Source organism: Lepidochelys olivacea (genome assembly GCF_965140295.1).
Source record: "Lepidochelys olivacea isolate rLepOli2 genome assembly, chromosome: 8".
Lineage (NCBI taxonomy): Eukaryota > Metazoa > Chordata > Testudines > Cheloniidae > Lepidochelys > Lepidochelys olivacea.
The window spans coordinates 75,247,689-75,274,930 of record NC_140418.1 but is presented as its reverse complement, the minus strand read 5'-3'; the positions used below and the strand labels follow the sequence as shown (position 1 = coordinate 75,274,930).

The following is a 27,242-nucleotide window of genomic DNA, read 5'->3' as shown; positions in this document are numbered from 1 at the left end:
TTTTACTTATCAAAATACATTGTAGAGATTTTTTTGGAATATCTCTCCCTGTTTTTTAATTTAGAACTTTTAAAAGCAATTATCTTTCACAACCATTCCAGAAGCTTTTTTTAAAATATACTGCCCACAGCTGATTTATTTTCTTGTTTTCACTGGCTGTTTCTGGTTATATACACTGCATTTACATGTGGTGTTAAATAATACTTTTGGAGAAGTTATCCAAACCATAACAACTTTGTGTCTTCAGAAGTGTTTTATTTTGATTAAATAGTGAAGATATCACTTTTTTAATTAATACATAAATGTGCTATTTAATAAAAACTGGACTGTGCAAAGACCTTGTAATGACCATATATACTATCTGGAAATAATTTGTATTTAAAGAACTCCATTTGTGGAACGTTTTCATTTTCTGTAGTTGACTTACACTTTCATTTGCCAAATTCTGTCCACTTAACCTGCCTCTACTTCGTTAAAAATGTTAACTGTTTTGTTCATGTATTTTATAGCAGAGATTGCTTGAAAGAGCAGGCAAGCTAGAGTGCTTACCTAATCATTCATATTTTGTATGCAAAGAAATTCATTGGAACTAAAACGGTTGTATGCATCTGATCAATCTGTCTCTTAACCTTTAAAATACTGTTCTGGTTGTTTTTTTTTTTAAAGTACCCAGTATGTAGCAGCCCAAATCAGGATCAGAATATGATTGCAGTTATACTAAAATAGTACAACTAGAGGGGAAAAGGACTTGCTAATATGTACATAAATCAAAGGGGTTGCAAAATCCCAATTACAATTTAGAACTTCCTACCTTCTAGCTGTCTGCTTGTGCCTCCTTATAGCCTCTATCTGCCTCTGCTCTAGCAAATCACACTCTCAGGTAGGGAGCTGATATCTACTCTGCCATGATAGATCTACTGTCTAACTGCCTCTATCGAACAGAGTAGCTACTGTTTGACTTCAGGTTTAATACCCCATTCAGATGAATTAAGAGCAGCCCGGTTTAATACCCCATTCAGATGAATTAAGATCCATTATTTGGCTGCAGCCTTAAGCTTACATCACCACATCAGTTTATGGATCATACATATGATTTGGGCATTTAACATTTTAATGAAAACGTAAATTCTTAACCCTCCTAAACAATTTAAAAACCAGTGCACCCTGATGCAGTAACCTGTGCTTCTGTGTACTCCTGTTACACACGGGGCCTTGCGCATGGAGTGGTAAACCAAGGGCGATGAAGGGTAGGGCTGCAGTTAAGACACGGCACCGGGAGGGAGAGTACGAGTAGATTTAATTCCCAACTCTGCCACTGACTTTCTGAGGGACCTAGCTAAGGTCAGGTAATGTCGCAGCTCCCCAGCTGAGCAGCGAGGATATTTTTCCTACCTCCAAAGGAGCGTGGGGGGGGAGACGCTCACAGTAGGTGACGAGCGAGGTTGCTCTTCGAGGCCGCCCTGGGCTGGCTGAGTCCCCCCAAGCCCAGCCTGGGGACTCGGGGCGGAGCTGCCCCCTGGTTCGGGGGCTATAACACCCTAGGCTGACCCGGGCGAGCCTGGGGCTGCACGCTGGGCTGACGGCGCCCGGCTGGGGCACAGGAGCGGGGGGTCGGGCTACCTCTGCCAAGGTAGGTGCGCAGCGCACGGGGCTGCTTGCGGCTGACCTGCCTTGGAGCCGGGGGCTGCGGGGAGGCCCTCTGCGCCATTCCCGCTGTTGGGCGGGGGCGAAGGGGCCGGGAGGGAAGCGGAGGGAGCCGAGGACCCTGTGCCTGCCCCCCGCCGCGTGGTGCTGGGAGCAGGGGGGCTGCCCCGCCCGGCTGCTGTCGGTCACGCCGGCTGCTGCTGGCCGGCTCCCTGCCGCTGGCGTGAGGCAGACGTGCCGGCCTCTCCTGGGCTGGGCTCCGGCCCCGCTCACGCGGCTGCCGGCGGCGGCTCCTGCCTGGTGCCGCGCTGCGCTCCCTGCCGCGGAGCCCATCCCCTGACGCTGCCGGGGAGGGAGGATCGAGAGGAGCAGCCGCCGCCTAATGGCGAGCCCCGCTGGTTGTTTACCGTGGCTCCCGGGCGGGTTCATGGTGGCGGTCAGGGCTCTGCTCTTCTGGGCGCTGGTGTATAGCTACTGCGCAGCCTGCGCCTGCATAGAGCTGCTGAAACTTTTGTGGCGCATCGGAAGGAGCCCAGGCAAGACCTTCCAGCGGGTCATCCGGGAGAATCCTCCAGCCTGCCTCAGTGATCCCTCCTTGGGCACCCACTGCTACGTGAGAATTAAGGTAAAGGCTGTTGGTTTCTGCGCTAATCACTCAATATGGGGGTGCGAGGGGGTAACCTGGCTGCCGCTCAACATAAATAACAGGCGACTCGCTCTCTTTGCTGGTAAAACCCGAGGGTGCGGGGTGGGGACTGGCTGGCCTCTTGCATTTCCCCTTCTGTTCTCTCTGAAGATCTGCTGTAGCGCCGTTTGTTTCTTGGGTTGGTGCTGAAGGGGAAGCCGCACTGAGTGTGTTTGGTTCATTCAAACGAAAGGGAAGGGTCTTGGTTATCTCTTCGTTTTAGAGCTTACCGTGTAGTGGCTTTTAGAACCCGTTCTACGCGCATCACGAAGATGGGGTTTGCAAACCGTCATCCATTGTGAAACAGTCACACTGTGTGCATGTCAGGTCTTTGGTCGGAATTGTTTCACTCTGCTTCCGTTTATTTGTTGTCTTAAAGACAGAGCTGAATTTTCCTGTGCAAAGCACACAGAATCCTTGCAGGTCACCTTCGTTCGCGGGCTGATCCGTTTGACCTGAGTGGAATGAGCTCTGTTCAATAAAGTGTAACCTAGCTACAGCTACTGATGGGGGTGGGCGGGGGGGACAGGAAACTTGATGAAAATAACCAGTGTGTATGCAAATCAGCTGAGCCAGGTGATGTGTCTCAGAGTTTTTGAGGGAATTAACAAATGAACTTACTCAACCTCTGGTCATTACTTTCAGAAAGTCATGGAACACTAGAATTAGACAATCAGGGAAAATTCAAGGTGGCACTAATCACTCTTCTTTCCAAGCTGCTCCTACGTGCATGTTCTGTCAGCCCTCCCAGGGTTGCCTGGTGTGATGAATCATGCATACTGTATAGATGCTTAACACAGTATAAAGCATGCACTCTGTATGTGCACTGGTGAGGATTCCAGAGACAAGACCACTGTCAGATGATCAAGTTGTCTCTCCACTTTACCAGGAGCTTGAGCACTCAAACTGGTGCCAGGTGAGAATAGAACTGAGTGAAATCGACTGATTATGCCCCACCAGGATGGCAAGGCCTGTTCAGTTGCTGGGCTATCATTGTCCTTTGCCACTAGCCTAGTGGGAGAGAGGATCTCAGGCTTTATACCCATATACAACATCCCCCCCCCACCGTTTATAACAAACAATACCATATTTTAACTGATCATGTTGGGGAGGGGTAAATTATTGCAGTAAAACGTTTTGGGCATAAATGAAATCATTGACTATATCCAGAACACCCATTTCTCTCAAGAAATATGAAACATCTTTTCCATCAGTAATAGAAGGCAAAGTGTATTTTTGTTGTGATCAGTACTAGAGTAGTGCTTACATGTCCCAAGTAAAACAGCAAAGATGAAAGTCTGGATCTTGAAATGTTTTTAAAAAAGGAATGACATTTCAACACAGCCTGGATGTGAAGTTTGAAGATGATGCTCCAGTTACAGCTTGGATGACTGTGCAGATGATGATGTCAACAGTCACAGAAAAAGTGGGGAGAAGAGAGGGCTCGAGAAGTTAGATGAGAAGCTCAGTTTGGGGCATATTGAGTTTAAACAGCTGCCTGGACATCCATGAGATAATTTCAGGGAGACAAGGTAGTTTTGGATGGAGGAACAGAGGTCAGGAGAAGAAAGGTAAATTTATGAGTCGTCAGCATACAGATGACGATTGAAGGTGTGTGAGTGGATGAGATATTGTTTGAGGTGATAGATATATACACAGAGAGAGATAGAAAGGGATGAGGAGTTTGAGGACAAAGTCCTATGGGTCACCCACTGAAAGAGAGGAAAGGAGGAGGACCCACTAAACAAGACATTGAAGAGCGGCAGGAGGATAACAAGGAGAGAAAGGAATCATAAAAACCAAAAGAGGACATGATTTTTGAGAAGTACAAATGGGTATGGGGTCAAATGTGGCTCAGACGATATCACTGAGGGAATAGATGCCCTGAGATATGACCAGGAAGAGGTCATTAGAGACTTTAAAATTAGGGCTGTCGATTAATCACAGTTAACTCATGTGATTAACTCAAAAAAATTAATCATGATTAAAAAAATTAATCGCAATTAATTGCCATTTTAATTGCACTGTTAAACAACAGAATACCAATTTAAATTTATTAAATATTTTTGTATCTATTGATTTCAAATACAAAACAGAATACAAAGTATATATTATTTTTAATTACAAATATTTAAACTGCAACAATGACAAAAGAAATAGCATTTTTCAATTCGCCTCATACAAATACTGTAGTGCAATCTCTTTGTCGTGAAAGTGCAACTTACAAATGTAGATTTTTTTTTTGTTACATAACTGCACTCAAGAACAAAACAATGTAAAACTTCAGAGCCTACAAGTCCATTCAGTCCTACTTCTTGTTCAGCCAAGGGCTAAGACAAACAAGTTTGTTTACATTTACATGAGATAAAGCTGCCCTCTTCTTATTTACAATGTCACCAGAAAGTGAGAACAGGTATTTGCATAGCACTTTTGTAGCTGGCGTCGCAAGATATTTACGTGCTAGATGCACTAAGGATTCATATGCCCCTTCATGCTTCGGCCACCATTCCAGAGGACATGCTTCCATGCTGATGACGCTTGTTTAAAAAAAAACATAATGCGTTAATCAAATTTGTGACTGAAGTCTTTGGGGGACAATTGTATGTCCTTTGCTCTGTTTTACCCGCATTCTGCCATATATTTCACATTATAGCAGTCTTGGATGATGACCCAGCACATGTTGTTTGCTTTAAGAACACTTTCACTGCAGATTTGACAAAATGCAAAGAAGACACCAATGTGAAATTTCTAAAGATAGCTACAGCACTTGACCCAAGATTTAAGAATCTGAAGTGCCTTCTAAAATCTGAGAGGGACCAAGTGTGGAGCATGCTTTCAAAAATCTTAAAAGAGCAACACCCCAATGGGGAAACTACAGAACCTGAACCACCAAAAAAGAAAATCAACCTTCTGCCCGTGGAATCTGGCTCAGATGATGAAAATGAACATGTGTCGCTGCACACTGCTTTGGATCGTTATCAAGCAGAACCCGTCACCAGCATGGACACATCCTCTGGAATGGTGGTTGAAACATAAAGGGACATATGAATCCTTAGTACGTAAATATCTTGCAATGCCGACTACAATGGTGCCATGCAAACACCTTTTTTTACTTTCAGGTGACATTGTAAACAAGAAGTGGTCAGCATTATATCCTGCAAATGTAAACTAACTTGTTTGTCTGAGCAATTGGCTGGTCAAGAAGTAGGACTGAGTGGACTTGTAGGCTCTGAAGTTTTACATTGTTTTGTTTCTGAGTTCAGTTATGTAACAAAAAAATCTACATCTGTAAGTTGCACTTTCACAACAAAGAGATTGCACTACAGTACTTGTATGAGGCGAATTGAAAAATACTATTTCTTTTGTTTTTTACAGTGCAATTACTTATAATCAAAAATAAAATGAGCACTGTACACTTTGTATTCTGTATTGTAATTGAAATCAATATATTTGAAAATGTAGAAAACATCCAATAATATTTAAATAAATGGTATTCTATTACTGTTTAACAGTGTGATTAATCGTAATTAAATTTTTTAATCATGATTAATTTTTTTTAATCTCTTGACAGCCCTATAATGTATAGATAATGTCACAAATAATTCCTGAATACTGCTCATTGAATTTGATGCTTCTAAACTTTTGTGAATTAATTTTCTGTCTTCACTGGAGTTACAGTGTGTAAAACTGTTGTAATGCGGGGGGGGGGGGTGCGCTTGGGAAGAATCAGGCCCAATTTCTTCATAAAATCCAAAATGAGTATGAAAAAGAGGAAAAAAATATTTCCCTTCTAGAACCCTGGTCCCAAGATATAAGTTGATGCATTTGCAGTATCGGGGGCAGCTCAAGGAAGTTCAAGCAGATACAGCCAGGAAGTTCTGGCTACTGTACTTTCACCATCATGGAGAGTACATCAGCCCTTGATCCACAGGCAAAAGCATTAATTGATCAGGTTGTAGAGAGGAGGCAGTACATTCTGTTACATCTATAAAGAAGTACAATCTCTCCTTATGTGAAACCCAAACCAACAGACTAATGTTTCACAAGCCAACTCTTTCCCAAGTCCCATATCCCCTTGTCTCAGGAAGGTCTTCACCAGCAGTATCTCCTCAGATCTACCATAACACTGTTTTCTGTGTGAAGACAACGTACAGCCTCACAGGCAATATTCAGAGTATACTAGTCAGCTTTATACCTGTAGCCTTTTGGATCGCTCTCAAGTCCATGGCTGAGCATTAAGTTTTCTTCGTTAGGGAGGCAGGAACCATCAAATCTATTTGGCCATCATTTCAGCCCATTTAAAGTCTACTCAGTCTAACCTTCAGTTGATGTATCTCAGCAGAGCTCCATTAATTTAAATAGAGCTATGTCAGTTTACACTGACTCAGCTTCTAGCCTACTGACAATAAACACCTTGCCTATTGGTAATTTTCACAATCATAAAAATTCTCAGGGGGCTTATGGCTCCAGCCAATTTCAGTAAATAAAGACGAGGTAGGTGAAACAGTCACATTAATAGACCTTCTTTTCCAATCTCTCTGAGAAAAGCCTTAATGGACTTCAACTTTTTAAAATAAAAATAAGCGTGTTTTAAACCTTGTGGCACATCAAAAATATACAATTTTTAACTACCTTAATTAATTTTGATGAACTTTTATTTTAAAAAAACCCAGAGGTCCGTCAACTCTATACCTGTTTTCAATGTGATACAATTTTAAATATCTGAGAATAGCATCATCTAACTCACAAGCTGTACAGCAGATATAAAGTATTCTTGGCATGGACTAAAATACATTGTATCTAGTGGTTGTTTGGTGTTCTGTGTGAACTGAATGGGTGATAGTTCCTAGTTACCTAGTATGTAGTTACCTGGGCATCACACCAGTTGGTGCTCTTGTTGGAAATCTTAGCAGAGTCACATAACTGTACAGGCATAGAAACTGAACGACCTTGTCACCTGCTAGAGGAGATCCTTCCAGAATAGTTGGTAAGCTTGTACTACCACTGCCCATACATCACTGATCTGTGAAGATAGAGAAGACTTCAATTTCCAGGACTGTCAATTTGGCACTTATGTTAACCACTAAATTCATCTTTTTGAATACCTTTGAAAATCCTATTAATACTCAGATCCTCATTGCAGCAGTACTGGGCAGCAATCAGATCACAATACTTTTTTTTCTTTCCCTTCCAGGATTCAGGATTAAGATTCCACTATGTAGCTGCTGGAGAGCGGGGTAAACCACTCATGCTGCTGCTTCATGGCTTTCCAGAGTTCTGGTAAAACTCCCCACTTGTTCTCATTTCACTACAGACATAGTTTATATATCCTTTAAATCCACTCTGCTATTCTCCATAACTATGTTCAAATATCCCAGTAATGGTAAGTTTTAAGACTGAACAAACCACTACAACTGAGCATGCATTCATTTTTTCCAATTGTACCATCCACAAAATAATCTCGAGGTGTTCATCTAACCCAAAATACCTCTTTCCATTCTAGTTCAGGAAATATTTCTTCATGTGTATACACTTTTCATCAAACTATCAGGAGAGCCATTTACTCTGTTCTAGTACATTTCAGGGTTGACAAAGCATAAACATTTAGAATGAGTATTCCGGTGTTCGGACGTCCTGGTGATGGGCACTAGCACAAAAACCCAGGCAGACTTTTAAGTGAAAAAAATATTCAGTATATTTATTAATAAATAATGGCGTAGCATACTATATATTGTAAGAAATACAGGGAGGGAAATGTACAGTTTTTAAAGGCCTAGAGTCTTTTGTGTAGCTTAACTACTTTTAGGTGTCACTAACGGAAAAAGGCTCCATTAAAGTTATTACATCTGCAGGCCCATAAGAAGCCTGGCGGATCAAAAGTAAACAAAACCTAAAGTGTTTATTTGTAATGATGAAAGGACCAAGTTTCTAACATTTTGGCCGTATCATTTAGGCTGTGATTGCCAGATTTAACAAGCTAAAATCATTGCAGGTCATGCCTTTCGCAACATTCTGTGTATTGTCTGACTACTCAAATGGAATGGGATATTGAATAAGAAAACTGCTATATAGGTCATTGTTAACACCAGTAACATAGCTTATATCTGCTGTTTTTAGAGAAGACAACAATAACGTAATGGATGAGATAAAATATGCATGCTAAAATATTATGGTTGGCTTGTTACTGAATCTATGCAGAATTTTATGTATGAACTGAGATTTTGTTTTGAAAGCATGAGATAAAAGAATAACAATATGAGTAGTATAAAGCAGCAGTAAACCTGTACTTTTTGGATAGTAACAGGAATGGAAGTAACTTCCACTATTATGAAGCTTCCACTATTATGAAGCAAAATCCTCTAGCTTCCAATGTCTCAAGGTTATTACTAGGACACACGAAATAACCAGTCAGTGCTGACCGCAGTGAGCAACTGAGGGTGTATATTGACAAAAGGTCAGTCAAATATATAATGCACCACTGCCATTAAATCCCTTATATGCACATTTTTTTACATCAGTACAAAATCTTATGGGAAACTAATATAAAAATTTTAAAATTAGTGTAAAAAATTCAGACAGCTGAATGCCTGTAAGGATGTGTGTGAGCTGCTGAATTTTGTATAAACTGCCTTCCAGAAATAACATGACCAGAAAAACCCCAAATAGCTCCAATTATTCAGCCTTGCAAAAACAAAGGTATTTACCAACGTTTCAAAATCCTTCCTGCAAAGCAGTGGTTTCACTAGATAAATACTTTAGGCATGATAAAAAAGTGTTGTATGAAAAGATCAGTGATACATATTGAACACAGAGGCTGATGACAGGATACTTTTACTGGATAGCCCATGCCTCTGGGATCTGCTTCTCTTGGTGGTCTGCTAAGGCTACAGTTTGGCAACCATCAGGGTGCTGTGCAAGACCTATCTGTTCATTAAGCCTTTAACTGATTGATGGACCATCATGACAGAAGGGTATGGAGATATAAAGGTGGTATGTCATTAAAAAAGAAAATATTTACTGTGTCATGTTGTTTCACTTTAATGAGGTATTTGTGATAGCCCCTATAGTTACCATGGTAAACTCGACTTACTGGGCAGTGCATATTGATTTTTTAAAAATAAAAGTCATTTATAGAAACCTGTATTTATTAAATCTTATATTTATTTGCATTAACATAGGGCACCCAGATGGAACTGTGATGGGTGTTGTGTTTACAGTAATAACATTTTCTTTGATTAATCCAGGAACAATGTAATGTTGACCATGATGTGTTCAAAATCCCTGATTGGTTAGCATTACCCCCAAAGCAGAAGGCATAAGGATCTGAAATAAAATGCTACTTGGAGTCTGGCAGAATTCTACACCTCTCTCTCATGCTATTTGACCTCCCAAATGCTTCATTTATGTTGTTTATTTGAGATCTTTGCAGTAGGGCTAATAGTAAAAGTTAGCAAGCAGGGGTCCATGTTATATTATCTGTGGTTAAAATGATCATAACATTTTTCATATTTCCTTGAATGATACTATAATATAGTGCCAAATCCTTCCAGGTTCTGAGCACCTCCTAGAAGGTGTTGGGTATGCTCAATTTAAATTGATTTCATTAAGAGTTGAAGGGTAGGTAGCACCTTGCAGGACAAGGCCCACAGTCTTTTATTATCTTTATACCATTTTTATCCAGTTATAATCTATTATTTCTAAACCCAAGAATAATCCAAATCTTTCTCTGGATGCTTATTAAACTCTTCCTCACTCTAAGTAATTTAAAGTAAGTAATTTCTGTCTTTATTCTCCATAGAAACACAAGCAGTAAAATACCATGTACGGTACTGACGCCCTGACAGCTGTTAATCTTCATTGTTCTGGGAGAGTTTAGAGTGACTGAATAAGGACACACAGATTAATATAGCACAGATGATAAACCATAGAATATCAGTTGATCAAATTAACTTGTAACATATTTTATTAATCCTTTGCTTTACATTGTGAATGAGTTATCGTTCCTTCCTTCCCCCCTCCCCCAAAGAAACCCAGATGTGTTCATCTTGTCATTTGAGGCCCTCCATTCAAGCCCTACCTGGTGCAGGAGGAAGATGATAGGAGAAGTAGCTCTCCACATCCCATATTCTGAGGCCTGTTGAGTCCTCAGAATTACAGCAGTCTCAGGGATGCTCTAATTTTTGCCAGCTACCTATGGCACTAAGGAGCCATTCTAGAAGCCATGAATAACTGGACCATAGAGACAGTCTGGTTATACCCTCTTTCCCTCAGCTATGCTCCCTATCTTAGGGGCTTCGAGAAGATGGTGGTGTAGAACTACTCATGCTAGCTCATCTTCGCTACAGATTCCCTTTCTAGTGGGAATTCCCAACCAGACAGAAGGAACCACTGTGCTATGGCAAAAAGGGGCCATACATAACAGAGAATCAAGCCAATAGAATTTAACTTTACCCTATTATAGAGGCTGTACTACTGACTGAATTCTAGTATTCTTCCATGTAACCTTTAACTACATTTTTTTCTCCTTTATTAGGTATTCTTGGCGCCATCAATTGCGAGAATTTAAAAGTGAATATCGAGTTGTGGCACTGGATTTGAGAGGTTATGGAGAAACAGATGCTCCTTCTCACCAGGACAATTACAAGTTAGATTGCCTAATTACAGATATAAAGGATATTTTGGAATCTCTAGGTGCGTTAGCAGAAACCAAACTGCCCAAGTTGTTAATTTTATTTCATTTGTTCCAGAAATATAAATAGGTATCCTGTGATTTTAAAAAAAATTCCAAGGTGATTGGTTTTATTTTAATATATGCATTTAGTTGACGATATTGTCTAAGAAAATTTGATTCAAATAGATCTGACTTATTTTATGGATTTTAGTCCATACTAATTCTTGAACAGTATGAAAAGTTTTGTTTTCAAGTCAATATGCCTAGGTCAGCATAAGGAATATGCAAAAATGAAAAGCCCTAAAGATGCTCTTATATGCCCCCATCCTGCAATGGGATCAGCTAGCACAGCTGGATCCAGTACTATAGCCTTATGCTGAGAACCACTGAAGTCAGTGAGTCTCCACCTAATACTTACCCTTGCACTTAGTGAATCTAATTATAGGATTAGGGTTTTAAGCGTCAGTAGCACTTACAGGGCCTCACTACTAGAAGATGGAAACCAAAACAGCGTGGTGAGACTTTCTGGTACCTACAATGCAAAGTGCATATGCTCTACCCTCTGAGTGACAGTAGTGTAGGGACTGTATAGCGTTAATAAAAAGAAAACAACTTACTAAAATGTTACTGCATAAACACAATAGCCAATTCTCAGTTGTCAATATTCAGCTGAGCTTTACAGTTCATTTATGTACTCCCTTGTACAGGCCAAATCATGGCCAAGCTTGCACAGCTGCGAAAAGGGGACTAAGAGGGGACATAAGGTACTGTACTCCTTATGTCCTTGTATAGGCTATGTGTACCACAGGTAGCAGCATGGGAGGGGAAGCAAGCTCTAAAGCTGCTGGGTCTCCCCTATTCAGGGGGAAATGTAGCTGTGCTGGATATAAGGACACCATAGGATACTTCCCCTCCAGAGTAGTGGGGAGATCCAGAGGCACATTGCTACTCTCTGAGTCGTTATCCCTCACAAGCTGCACACAGGGCAGCGTAAGAAACACTGGGCAAATTGTAAAGTGATGATCTAGCCCTCAGGTTTGAATTTAGAACTGGTCTGAAAATTTTGAATCCCCTCAAAAAATGGGGCATGACATCACAAACTTTGTTTGCGTTTTCTAAGCAGCTCTAGTTTTATTAAACTCCTCAGTAATGCCATGGTTGTGCTTTGCGATGTATTGCGCTCTCTCATTATAAGCCCTGCTTCACAGGGGCTTAAAAGTTCCTAGAAAAAAATAACCTCTTGGACTCAAATTTCCCCTGCTTGTTCTTGCTCCAGAGAGGAATTATTTTGGAAAGTCAGATAAAATCAAAAGTGGATGGAGAGATTTTTATCAGAGAGTAGATAAAAGGTGTTTGTCTTAACTCTTGACATTTCTCGCTTGCTTTCTGTCAGAGAACCCAAAATAATTTGGATTTTACACATCTGACTTGGCATGTATATAGAGCGCTTTAATTTCCAGTAAGGAACTGGGGCTTTGCAATGTAGGTCTGTCTGGGTTAAAAAGGTGGAATTTCCTAAAGCACAGAAGTCTTGAATTAACTCTGCTCCTGGTGAGTCAGTGGTCAAATTCCCACTGATATTAGTGGAAGCATAGTTAGGCCAATGCTTAGCACTTTTGAAATTCCGACCTAAAGAGAATATGGATAAGTAAAGAAGTGTTCCGAGCCTGTACACCATCCTCCCTATCTGTTTAAGTGTGCAGTAAGTGTGGCTATCTGAGTATAATTCCCACCGTTACAATGATGCAGAATTGAGATTTTGAACACAATGTGACCAGCTTGGCCACATTGCACATAGGTATTAGGGCACGGAAATGATCTCATATAGTAAGATCACTTAGGTCACATATACAAGGGGGGACAAATTATATTTGCAGTGGAAACCATTACTTTTAATTACCTGTTAAAATTTCAAGCGTAACACTCACTAATCTCTTTTTTATGTTTAATAAAGGAAGTATTGACACATTTTTAACTATGGCAGTGTAAATAATTTGTTAAGAAAAAATGAAAAAGTTGAAGTGTTGTTAGCAAATATGTTGGAACATTTGTTTTTGTTTAACTGTCATTATTTTATGTGATAACTCATTTTCATATAATTGTCAGTAAACAAATGTCGAAATCTGTCTTTATGTGGCAGGGTACAATAAGTGTATGCTGATTGGCCATGACTGGGGTGGAATGATCGCTTGGTTAGTTGCTATTTGTTATCCGGAAATGGTGACCAAGCTTATTGTGGTTAATTTCCCTCATCCCTCTGTATTTACAGGTGAGTTTTACAATATTTGTATATTAACCCAAAATATTCACATTTTCACTGAGCAGGCAGATTTGGTGCTTATTTAAGGGTAGATCTGGAGAGGCACTGCACACCAGGATACCTAGGGGTGCTGTGAAAGAACATTACAAGTGCTCAGCACCTCTTAGAATCTGTCCCTTATTTAAATGAAACCCAAAGCTGTTAAATATTTTGCATTAAAGCATAATTTTACAGTAATGTGTGAGGGTACTAGCATGCAGATATACTGGCTTCTTGTCTTTGGAAAACCATGGCCTGATTCTCATTTACACTCAGGCTGCTTTACTTGGCTCTGGCAGTGCAAAGGTGCCTTAACGTGGATGAAAATGACCCATTATATTGCCACGGAAGCGTAAAGCCAGAGGCAGATTACGATTTTGTAGGGCCCTGGGCCAGAGCAAGTGGGGGACCCTCCCCGCACCTTCCGCCTGCAGTCTCCCCTCCGCCACTCCTCCCACCGCTCCTTGTGCCACTCCACCTGCCCACCCGGCACTCCTGCCAGAGAGCGGGGTCAGGGCGTGGGGGCTTCCCCCGCTCCCTGGCAGGAGTGCCGAGCAGGTGGAGGGGGGAAGGCCCCTCGCCCCGACCTTGCCCACTCTGAAGAGGGCCCCCTCACCCAGCACTACCCCTTGGATGTGCTGCTTTGTCCCTTCCCTGGTTATTGCATGTTGCCTGAGCCCCTCCATTTCCCTTCCCCCGCCCTCCGCCTAAGGACATTTGCCCATGCTCCAGTCTCAGAAAGCAGAGGACACAGGGCATGGCCTGGCATAACGCAACTGCACAGAGGACAAAGGCCATTGCTCTCGGTGTCCCTTTGCTGGCCAAGGGCAGGTGCGTGGCAGCTCAGTTTTCCCCTCCTCTTCTAAGACACGTACCTTTGGTCCCATCCCACCCAACCCCCACCGGATGCTAGCCTGTGCTTTGGAGCTGCCTCGATAGTGCCCCTCCTCTCAGAGGATTGTGAGAGCCCTGCTAGCAGCATAAAGGGAGGAGTCACGTCTGCGCTCAGGGTCCCAGATATGATCATGATTGACTCACTTCAGCCCTGAGGGTCCTGGGAATGTCTGGACCCTTCCAGCCCCTAAGGCACAGGTTCACACTGATTCAGGGATGCCCTGGGGCTCTTCAGACCCCTCTGTGGGATGGCAAAACTCATTGGAGACCTGCAGCTTCTCTTTGGAACCGGGGCATGTTGATGTGGAGGGGCTGGGAGCCATCAGAGCCCTTTGTGGATGGGGCAAACTTTCTCCACATGCCTCCCTGCACTCCTTCTGGGGAGCAGGGCAAGCCCCCACACCTGGACCCTGCTCCCCGGCAGGAGTGCTGGGCAGACCAGGTCAAGGCGCAGGGGTGCCCATTTTTCTAGGCCCCCCAATTGGCCGGGGCCCCTGGGCACGGGCTTTGTTGGCCCTTTGGCTAATCCACCACTGTGTAAAGCAGCCTTAATGTACATGAGAACCAGGCGCCTACAATCTAATCCTCATTTAGACAACAAGTGAAATTGAGTTTTGTGATGTTATACTACAGCATAACATTGTAACAAAACAGTCATCCAAGTCTGCTTAATAGAGGACCATGACTGTAATAGCATGGAGTTGAAGGTAAGGATTTTGGTGGATTTTTAGAGTTGTGTGGTGAGGTACGCACAGAGAATATCTGCTATCTGTCTGGCTCTAGCCAGTGCTACTTGATTTATACGTTCCCATGCATTAAATGCACATACAATTTTAAAATGCCCACTAGCATCTTACTACATTTCTTTTCTTTAATTGCAGACCTGTTTTTTTCTCATTAAATATCTTATGGTCTCACCCCACTTCTCCAGATATATTTAACAGAAGAGTACTTAATAAGGGCTTGATTGTTATCCCACTTGGTGTGAATAAATTTAAGCCAATGAAGTAACACTGGTGTAAAACCAGTATAAGTGAAATCAGAACCAAGCCCTAAAACTCAATTACTCCTACAAAATATACTCGAGTAGCCTTCCTAACTTACTAAAGATTATTTTACTGAATAATTAAGCTACACTTACCAAAATAAGGGCTTATCTTGTACCATTGGAGCCAGTTGAAGTTTCATCAGTAACTCCAGTTGGAGCAGGAGCCAGGCTCTGTATGAACAAAATGCACTTTGTGATGCCATAGACTTTTTGATGTGTGTATTTATCTACTTGCTTAGTAGTTCACATAATCCACTCTAATTTTCAGTGGTCTTGTCAGTCAATGGCACAAATCAATTAGATTCTACTGTGCACTGAATAAAAAGATTCAAGTTATAAATCAAGTATTCTGATAGCCATAAGCATCATTGTAATGCCCAGTACATTAAAAGTATGACTTTTTCCTCACATTTTTATTCATAAATTGCATTTTAGAATAACAATAAGATACCCTGAATGATGCATTTCTAAGGAATTATTGCACTTCTCACATGGCTGAAGTCACCTGACTTTCAGGCTTGTGCCCTATAACACCACTCTGGGCTTGCTATAATCACTTACTCATGTACTGCATATCATTTCTTATTAAGTAATAGCAATAACAGATCTTTGACAGTTCCCCAAAATTTGCACGTCACGATTGGTTGACTTCCCATCGCATTCACATGTCCCAGCATCAGAGGACTAGATGTACTACTTATGATCAGTGCTGAAGTCTGCCTATTAGAAAATGGTGAGTTAACTTTTTCCAATATTGAGCAGATCTCTATAGTCCTCCTTGTAAACTTATAATATTTGAACGAAAACTTTAGAGAGATCAGGCAATACTGAAAATATGTTAGTTTACCATTGTCTTATAGGGCAGAAAAGTCAAGTGACCTTGACCAGCAATGTTGATGACCTGTCAAAGGAAAAACACAACAGGTGATTCAGTTTAAGAATTTACAAAATAGGAATGTTTGAAAAGGTTATTTGGGACTTGAACTATTAAATGCAGTTAAATTAGTTTTGTTTTAAAGAACAATCCCTATTCATCTTTTGTGACTGATTTTTCAGAGATCGGCTTCCATTTTGTAGGATCAATTTTGCATCTCCAAATAATTGCATGTGTAATTTTACATCTATAAATGATAGCCTTTAGACTTCTACCTAACTACTATACTTGCTACTTAAATGTTATACTTTGTACGTGTAACTCATTGCAGGCATAGAGCTGCACCTGCTTAATGTAAATTCAGTTATATTGTTTTCTTTGCTACGTGTGCTTTCAGGGTGCTACTGAAGTGACTATACAGTATCTTGGTTCCAGTTTTTGTACCTGCTAAGAAAGAAGACTATTCAAAAGTTTAATCCTTCCATTAATAGGATTGATGCCATATTTAAAAGCATAAATGGATTATCATCTATATTCTATAGCATCTCTACGCATCACATTTGTGAAAGGAGAAATATTTAAAATGTTCTTTATTGAATTGTTTTTGCACAATTAAAAATAGTTTTGACTAATAAAAACAGGTCATTTTAATTAAACTGATCAAAATACCAAAACCCTCAAGTCCAGCCCCTTTTGCTGAATTTTTGTCAGGCCTTCCTTTTGCTGTCTACTTAAGATACTGTAAATGTAAGACTGAATTCATTACATTTTAATGGCCAGTACATATACTCATATACTTACTTTAAAAACTATAATCATTCCTTGTCACATAGCATTCTCTAAAATAATACTTTTAAAATATTCCTTTGATTTTAAAAATAGTGATATCAACAGTAATTTTATCAGGTTTCATTCATGGGCATTTTTGTTTCAGAATACATTCTACGACATCCTTCACAATTGATTAAATCTGGTTACTACTTCTTTTTCCAAATGCCTTGGTTTCCTGAATTCATATTTTCAGTAAATGATTTCAAGGTAAGCAAAATGAGTGCTCTTTTTTATGTTTAATGTGTGACTGATGGAAAAACTGCCACCTATGTTGATCCTTTCTGATAGTATGACAGTTATGGAAGAATTAAGGATAGCTAGCAAAACATGACTGTAATTCTGAATTTTATTTATTTTAGGTAGGGCTGTCTATTAATCGAAGTTAACTCACACGATTAACTCAAAAAATTAATCGTGTTTAAAAAATTAATTGCAATTAATCACAGTTTTAATCACACTGTTAAACAATAGAATACCAATTGAAATGTATTAAATACTTTGGATGTTTTTCCACATTTTGAAATATATTGATTTCAATTACAACACAAAATACAAAGTGTACAGTACTCACTGTACTCACTGGACACTACAGTGCTAATAAACAATGGTCACATAAACACCACCCTATACCGGAAACCTACTGACCGCTATTCCTACCTGCATGCCTCCAGCTTTCACCCTGACCACACCACACGATCCATCGTCTACAGCCAAGCTCTGCGATACAACCGCATTTGCTCCAACCCCTCAGACAGAGTAAAACACCTACAAGATCTCTGTCAAGCTTTCTTACAACTACAATACCCACCTGCAGAAGTAAAGAAACAGATTGATAGAGCCAGAAGAGTTCCCAGAAGTTACCTACTACAGGACAGGCCTAACAAAGAAAATAACAGAACACCACTAGCCGTCACCTTCAGCCCCCAACTAAAACCCCTCCAACGCATTATTAAGGATCTACAACCTATCCTAAAGGATGACCCAACACTCTCACAAATCTTGGGAGACAGGCCAGTCCTTGCCTACAGACAGCCCCGCAACCTGAAGCAAATACTCACCAACAACCACATACCACACAACAGAACCACTAACCCAGGAACTTATCCTTGCAACAAAGCCCGTTGCCAATTGTGCCCACATATCTATTCAGGGGACCCCATCACAGGGCCTAATAACATCAGCCACACTATCAGAGGCTCGTTCACCTGCACATCCACCAATGTGATATATGCCATCATGTGCCAGCAATGCCCCTCTGCCATGTACATTGGGCAAACTGGACAGTCTCTACGTAAAAGAATAAATGGACACAAATCAGATGTCAAGAATTATAACCTTCATAAACCAGTCGGAGAACACTTCAATCTCTCTGGTCACGCAATCACAGACATGAAGGTCGCTATCTTAAAACAAAAAAACTTCAAATCCAGACTCCAGCGAGAAACTGCTGAATTGGAATTCATTTGCAAATTGGATACTATTAATTTAGGCTTAAATAGAGACTTGGAGTGGCTAAGTCATTATGCAAGGTAGTCTGTTTCCTCTTGTTTTTTCCTACCCCCCCCCCTCCCCAGATGTTCTGGTTTAACTTGGATTTAAACTTGAAGAGTGGTCAGTTTGGATGAGCTATTACCAGCAGGAGAGTGAGTTTGTGTGTGTATGGGGGTGGGGGGGATGTGAGAGAACCTGGATTTGTGCAGGAAATAGCCCAACTTGATTGTCATGCACATTGTGTAAAGAGTTGTCACTTTGGATGGGCTATCACCAGCAGGAGAGTGAATTTGTGTGGGGGGGTGGAGGGTGAGAAAACCTGGATTTGTGCTGGAAATGGCCCACCTGATGATCACTTTAGATAAGCTATTACCAGCAGGACAGTGGGGTGGGAGGAGGTATTGGTTCATATTCTCTGTGTATATATAAAGTCTGCTGCAGTTTCCACGATATGCATCTGATGAAGTGAGCTGTAGCTCACGAAAGCTTATGCTCTAATAAATTGGTTAGTCTCTAAGGTGCCACAAGTACTCCTTTTCTTTTTTAGTACTCACTTTGTTATTTTTATTACGAATATTTGCACTGTACAAAGGATAAACAAAAGAAATAGTATTTTTCAATTCACTTCCATAGTGCAATTCAGTATCATAGTGCAATCTCTTTATCGTGAAAGAGTAACTTACAAATGTAGATTTTTTGTTCGTTACATAACTGCACTCGCAATGTAAAACTTTAGAGCCTACAAATCCGTTCAGTCCTACTTCTTGTTCAGCCAATTGCTAAGAGAAACAAGTTTGTTTACATTAACAGGAGATAATGCTGCCGCCTTCTTATTTACAGCGTCACCTGAAAGTGAGAACAGACGTTCACATGGCACTTTTGTAGCCATCATTGCACGGTATTTACGTGCCAGATATGCTAAATAGTCGTATGCTATACAGAACATGAAACATGAATAAAGAAAATCAACCTTCTGCTGGTGGCATCTGAATCAGATGATTAAAATGAACATGCGTTGGTCTGCACTGCTTTGGATTGTTATCGAGCAGAACCCATCAGCATGGACGTATGTCCTCTGGAATGGTGGTTGAAGCATGAAGGGAATATGAATCTTTAGCGCATCTGGCACGTAAATATCTTGCAATGCTGGCTACACCAGTGTCGTCGAACACCTGTTCTCACTTTCAGGTGACATTGTAAACAAGAAGCTGGCAGCATTATCTCCTGTAAATGTAAACAAACTTGTTTGTCTGAGCAATTGGCTGAACAAGAAGTAGGACTGAGTTGACTTGTATGTAGGCTCTAAAGTTTTACATTGTTTTATTTTTGAATGCAGTTATTTTTTGTACATAATTCTACATTTGTAAGTTCAACTTTTATGATAAAGAGATTAAACTACAGTACTTGTATTAATTAATACTTTTAAAATTAATTTAAATTTAAAATTAATTGAAAAATACTATTTCTTTTATTTTTACAGTGCAAATATTTATAACAAAAATAAAGTGAGCCCTGTACACTTCATATTCTGTGTTGCAATTGACATCAATATATTTGAAAATGTGGAAAGCATCCAAAAATATTTATATAAATAGTATTCTATTATTGTTTAACAATGAGATTAATCACGTGATACATTTTTTAAATCACGTGATTAATCGGGATTATTTTAATTGCACAATTAATCACAATTAATTTGTAATTACTTGACAGTGCTAATTTTAGGGCTAATATTTAACAGACTAATGCACATGTGGATAGAAAGAAGCATATAACAGTACTGCCAGCCTCAAGAGATCAAAAATCATGAGTCAGACTCAAAAAAGCATGAGATTGCTAAGTGAAGGCTAGCGTGGGTATGCTTACATGTGCTGCAGGCCCACACTACGATTGCATAGACACCCTAAGCCAATAGCCAGATTCTCTGCACGTAGAACATCCACCAAAGTCAATGGAACATCCTCTTAGAAATGTTAGCCCTTTTCTCCCTCAGATCAAATACAAAATGTTGACATTTTAATTTCCTTCCCTTACAGAACAGTAGTTTCTAAAGAAGAGTCTGATTGTTTGAAAACAAGAACTTCTGACAGGCTGGAATATGGAATGCTTTCCTGTGAAATGTGCTGCCTAAATAACTTGTAGAGACAGACCCCAAAAACAAGACAAAAGAAAAACAAAAGAAATGTCAATGAGTTTGACATTAAATCAAGTTGTTGCATTTAAAAATGTTTTCCTTCTATGACAGTAGAAATCTGTGTCGAAAGCTTGTGTTTGCTTATGACAGTATAAGGGCCCACTGCGAAGGAGTTTTGTCTTATTTATAAAAAGAAAAGGAGTACTTGTGGCACCTTAGAGACTAACCAATTTATTAGAGCATAAGCTTTCGTGAGCTACAGCTGCTCTAATAAATTGGTTAGTCTCTAAGGTGCCACAAGTACTCCTTTTCTTTTTGCGAATACAGACTAACACGGCTGTTACTCTGAAACCTGTCTTATTTATATATATTTTAGTACTCTGAAATAGACCTCACCAGGAATAAGAACGTTCTATACTTCATTATTTATAGTTGCCTAAAAAAAGTAGCTTACACTTCAGACAAGGAGGTAGATGGATTTTAAACAAATATCTCCTACTCAAAGGGAAAAATATCATCATCACTGTTTTGCTATCCACAATGTCTAGACATCTTAGGTGCTTTTTTTTTTTTACTAGGTTCTGAAAAACTTGTTTACCAGTCGGACTACTGGAATTGGAAGGAAAGGCTGTCGATTAACAGCAGAGGACATTGAAGCTTACCTTTACATCTTTTCTCAACCTGGAGCACTTACTGGACCCATTAACCACTACAGAAATATTTTCAGGTCAGTCTAATGTTCATAAACCAAGTAAAACATCTCAGCCAAATCCTTGGAATCCAAATATATTATTTTATCTATTACCCCAAGGGCAGGAGAAAAGGTAAATCTGTTCCCAAACCAAGGTCCTTTACCAGGTACTACACTGATTCAGTGTCAGAGAGTATGATGCAATTTAAATTCCATGGCATGGCCACAGAATGTAATCAAACTGCCAACGTATTATGGAGGATAACCTTTATGTCTAGAGCTGATAAACATTCTCTCCCATTAATAACAGGCATGGCAAATCAAAGATTCAGTCTTTAAATAGGATATTAATGATATCATAGAAACAGAGTATCATACAAATGTGGGACTGGAAGGAACTTTGATAGGTCATCTAGTCCAGTCCCCTGCACTGAGGCAGGACTAAGTACTATCTAGACCATCTCTGACAGGTGTTTGTCTAACCTGTTCTTAAAAACCTCCATTGATGGAGATTCCACAACCTCTCTAGGTAATTTGTTCCAGTGCTTAACTATCCTTATAGTTAGCAAGTTTTTCCTAATGTGTAACCTAAATCTTCTTTGCTTTACCTTTGCTAAATCTTCCATTACTTCTTGTCCTGTCTTCAGTGGATGAAGAGAACAATTTATTCTCCTGCTCTTTATAATAACCTTTTACATACTTGAAGACTCTTATCGTGTCCCTGCTCAGTCTTCTCTTCTCCAGATTAAACAAATCTAATCTTTCCTTGTAGGTCATGTTTTCTAGACCTTTAATCATTTTTGTTCCTCTCCTCTGGACATTGTCCAAATGTGGTGCCCAGAACTGGACACAGTACTCCAGTTGAAACCTTATCAGTGCTGAGCAGAGTGGAAGAATTACTTCTCATGTCTTGCTTACAACACTCCTGCTAATGCATCTGTGATAAATGAAGTCAGGGGAGGGTAGCTCCCTGTAATGGACACCCAGCCAGCCAGTTAGCTGCAAAATCCCTCTTGGTAGCTGTTCTCTGCGTGTTTTACCTGTAAAGGGTTAAAAGTCCCCCAGGTAAAGAAAAGGAAGTGAGCACCTGACCAAAAAAGCCAATGGGAAGGTAGAACTTTTTAAAATTGGGAAAGAAACTTTCCCTTTGTCTCTCCGTTGTTCTCTCTGGACTGGAGGGACAGAGCAGCAATCCTGTAAGCAGCTTTAAGCCAGATATGATCATAAATCATCAGATCATACCTAGAACTACTTAACTGATCTCTGGGTGTCCATTAAAAGGAGCTACCCTCCCCACACCTTCATTTATCACAGTATCCTAGAATGATGTTTGCTTTTTTTGCAACATTATTACTCTGTTGACTCGTATTTAGTTTGTGATTCACTATAACCCCAGGTCTTCTTTCTGCAGTACTCCTTCCTAGGAAGTCATTTCCCATTTTGTATTTGTGCAGTTGGTTATTCCTTCCCAAGTGTACTTTGCATTTGTCCTTATTGAATTTCATCCTGTTTATTTCAAACAATTTATCCAGTTTGTCAAGATTCTTTTGTATTCTAATCCTGTTCTCCAAAGCACTTGAAATCCCACCCATCTTGATATCATCCACATACTTTATAAGTGTACTCTCTATGTCATCATCATTTATGAGCATATTGAACAAAACTAGACCCAGGACAGATCTTTTTGGGACTCCACCTGATATGCCCTTCCATCTTGACTGTGAATCATTGACAACAACTTTCTGAGTATGGCTTTCCAACTAGTTGTGCACCCACCTTATAGTAGGTTCATCTAGGCTGTATTTCCGTAGTTTGCTTATGAGAAGGTCATGTCAGACTGTAACAAAAGCCTTACTAAAGTTGCAGTATATCACATCTACTGCTTTCCCCCATTCACAAGTCTTGTTACCCTGTCAAAGGATATAAGGTTGGTTTGACATGATTTGTCATCTTATTATCTTTCAGACACTTGCAAACTGACTGATTATTTGCTCCATTATTTTTGGATAATGACTGATTTATAATTCCTGGGGCTGTCTTTATTCCTTTTTTATAGATAAGTATTATATTTGCCCTTTTTCAGCCCTCTGGGATCTCTCCTGTCCTCCATGAGTTCTTAAAGATAATTGCTAATGGCTCAGAGATCTCTTCAGCCAGTTCTTTAAGTATTCTAGTATGTAGTTAATCAGGCTATGCTGACTTGAAGACACCTAATTTGTCTAACTTGTTCTTTCCCTATTTTAGCCTCAGATCCTACCCCACTTACACTGATGTTCACTATGTTAGTTGTCTGATTACTGCTAACCTTTTTGCTGAAAACTGAAACAAAAAAGGCATTTAACACTGAAGCCATTGCTGCATTTTCTGTTTCTGCCTTTTCCTCCTGATTGAGTAATGGGCCTACTCTGTCCCTGGTCTTCCTTTAATAATATATAATAGGGGATTAAGTCCCCCAGTGCATCAGCACCATTAGAACTAAAGGATTAGATCAGTCTTGGGACCCATTCAGTTCTTGCCTGTGTGAAGCTGTCTGTAAGAATACCAATTGTGATGGTAGGATATTGTTGGATATGAATACCTGTTCACCAGGAACTGGATTGAAACCATCACTTTATTGCACATAAGGCACTGAACAGCATTCAGATTCTAAAGACTTTCATCTTCACTAATCACAGTGGATTGTACCTTGTGACCTAGATGTTCTAGATTGCAAATCTGCACGTTAATCCTTGTTAAAAGAAACTATTTTCTATTTGGTACCTTGAGGCACAATGCTACATACTGAATTTCACATACAAAAGAAATAACACAACATGGTTCATAGACATCATTATCTTATTGAGCAATATTCTGGTTTCTTGAGTTCAGAATTGTCTATGACTAATCAAATCTCCAAAATATCCATTGTCCTAACTGGGTGCAAGAGTAATATATTGATTAAAGAGAATGAAATAAATGAAGAAACTCCTAACCTTCCACCCCATGCTAATTGCTCATACAAGCTTGTCTAAATAAAATTATTTCAAATATTCTGCTGCTTTTAAATAATCACATTACATCATTGTTATTAACTGATTAAATGTCAGTGTACCTTGGTGGCTGTTTTGAGCAACTGCAGTTAATCTGTATTGCAATATGCCACTAAGATTTATAAAACAGTTTAAACTTAAACATGGATGGGCTGTTTAGCATCTATTTGAAAATGGATTATTTGAAATAACTTCTGATGGGTTAATAAGGCTTACATTCAAGCAATTATCTCACATCTGTCTACTATCTGTCACAACTTAGTCCTGTAACTTATAGATCTATTAATAAATATCAGTAAAAATCATATTAACTACTTCAAATGTTCAGAAAGATTTTATTTCTAAAATATTTACTTTAATATAAAGTCAGTTATATAAAGAAATATTTTAATTATAATTTTATGCAAGTTTAAGTGAGTCATTTAAATGTTATGAAACCCTTAGCCATGTTTCTTTTTGAAGTCTCTTTTTCAATGTGTTAACAAAGTGTCTCAAAATCTTTCCCCCTGCAAGCCCCTCAGAAATTCTTCCAAAGCCCTGAGTTCTGATGTTGAGGATCTAAGCAGCTTTTACTCAATGCTATGCAAATTTTGGGTAATATTCTTCTCTCGGTGCATAGAGATTTATGTATTTAACTCCCACTGCTTCAAAAAGAGACTGTACCCCTTTGTACTGTGAATTCTGTTGTCTTTTGAATGTCTTTATGCATTCTGCAGGTCTGTTTGAATGTGACTGGCTACATTCAGCATTTCAGAGACTAATATTCAATTGAAAGTTTTTCTCCATAAATATTTTACTTATAGTTGTACTGTACATTCAGTTTTCAGTAAGTCTAGGAGACTGAATAGATTGGTCATCTTACACGGTGTTTATGAAAAACAGTTAAAAGGAATTAAATGATAGTCTACTGGCATCATTTTAAACTTGACACAGCATTCACCAATATAGGAAAATTCATCAGCATGTAAGATTCTGACTATGTTAGGCTTAGATTCTCTTTTATTGATGTTACTGAGCCCCTGATCAGTAGATCAAAGGGGGACACTATTCAAATGCAAGAAAGAAAATATCCTTTTTAATCTTCTCCAGAATCACTGGAACAAACAGACATTAAAATGCAGCAGTTTGTGACAGGGCATTGAAGACTCAAAGGGGAAATGTGACACAAAACATTCACAGACACAGCTCTAGAGCCAGATTCTCAGCAGTTCCAAGCAGCAGTTCAAGCATCCATGGATTGCTGGAATGCAAGGGCCTACCAGTCACACTTCTTTTTTCCTGGCAGCAGTCCCATGCTGGGTGCCAGGAAAAGAGTTGTTCATCTCTACGCCACCTGTATACACTTCCATGCTGGGGAGTCCTCTACCAGACAGATCTGCAGCGTTTAAATCTGCATTGCTCCAGAGAACTAGTGCAAAGATAACTTAATTGGACCGAGGATCTGACCTCTCCCCATGTTATTTGCTTCTGCTAATTTCTTATGCACTCAAAGACATTTTTACAATAGAGTTACAGTTCAAGATAGATCACATAAAGCAAAGGCCACTTAGAAATTATTTGCAAATATCTGCTGCAGAGTCAATAACCTATTATATAAATCTGCACAAAGTTATTTTTCATACCAACGTACAAGTTGAAAAAATGACAATGTTAATTTCTCTTTTTATAACAAATGAGGCCCAAATGTATCGACCCTCAGTTTTGCTTCAATGAGGTTTTGTCTGAAAAAGCAACTGCAGGATTTGGACTATGGTAAATTCTGTGTTAGAATAAAGATACCCTTGGAAGATGTTGCTGACATGAGATCAGTTAGAGAGCTTTGGTGATAATTAGTAATGTCTTGGTAATATAGTGAATAGGTTGGATCCTGGAAACCATGCAACTAATCTGTGATGTATTTTGAACTGGAAAGTTAAATTGACTGATATTTTGTCATGAAGATTTTAAAAAAACAATTAAACTTGTATTTTGTTTTTAAAGTTGCCTACCTCTGCAGCACCATGAGGTCACTATGCCTACCTTGTTGTTATGGGGAGAAAGAGATGCATTTATGGAAGTTGAGATGGCAGAAACTACTCGAATTTATGTTAAAAATCATTTCAGATTAACTATTTTGTCTGAAGCCAGTCACTGGCTCCAGCAGGATCAACCTGACATAGTTAACAAGTTGATATGGACCTTTCTAAAAGAAGAGACAATAAGAAAAAGAGAGTGACTTTTTCTACATGTTTTAAAGGTCTACATAAAAGCTCTTACATTTAAAAAACTAATTATTAGCAGGACCATATTTCCAGCCTACCTTCTAATTTGGGCTCTGTTAGGGAAAAGTGTTTTCAATGTACTGTACGTATTGACACCGATGTTATTACTAAAAGAAGATAGTGTGAGAACATATAATGTTAACATTGGTTTTACCTGTATTCTTGTATTTTGCACATAAAAACACCTGCCTTAAAATGTATGTATTTGTACAGTAAGGAAATCATGGAAAGTTACTTGGTTCTGGTTTCTCACTTGCTTTACACTTGTAATATATGGTGCCTTTCACAAACTTATAATGAAACAATGGCAGGCTGCCATATGAAAAGGAAGTCAGGTATCAGCTGGACTATGTTTTCATTCAACCAGTTGAATTTTTTTTTTTTTTACTGTATTGTACCATTACAAAAGTTACCAAGTATTTTATTGTTTACATTTTACTGTATCAGTCTAAAGAAAACAAATTTCTGGGCAAATCTGTGGTCTTCAAGTGATATATCACACATACCTTGTTGTATTGTGAAATTACAGTTGTTTTATGTGGTATATTTTCTTCTTAATTGAAAAATAGGGATCGGTCCACATGTAACGTATCTGGACAAGAAGAATGGGAAATGAAGAGCTATATATTCATGATTTATGTATCAAATCCACTTCTATCTAATAAAATGTAATTTAAATTGTACCCTCTA

The 27,242-nt window shown here is 39.4% G+C and overlaps 1 protein-coding gene across 1 annotated transcript; it reads left to right on the top strand.

The window, feature by feature from the left end:
- The first annotated feature begins 1,697 nt into the window (after positions 1-1,697).
- Positions 1,698-27,242, top strand: EPHX4 (epoxide hydrolase 4). The gene is made up of 7 exons (XM_084637574.1): positions 1,698-2,269; positions 7,524-7,609; positions 10,863-11,020; positions 13,141-13,269; positions 17,050-17,153; positions 21,150-21,298; positions 26,272-27,242. The coding sequence occupies exons 1-7, from the start codon at positions 2,027-2,029 to the stop codon at positions 26,504-26,506; spliced, it is 1,104 nt and encodes a 367-aa protein (XP_084493700.1). The 5' UTR covers positions 1,698-2,026; the 3' UTR covers positions 26,507-27,242.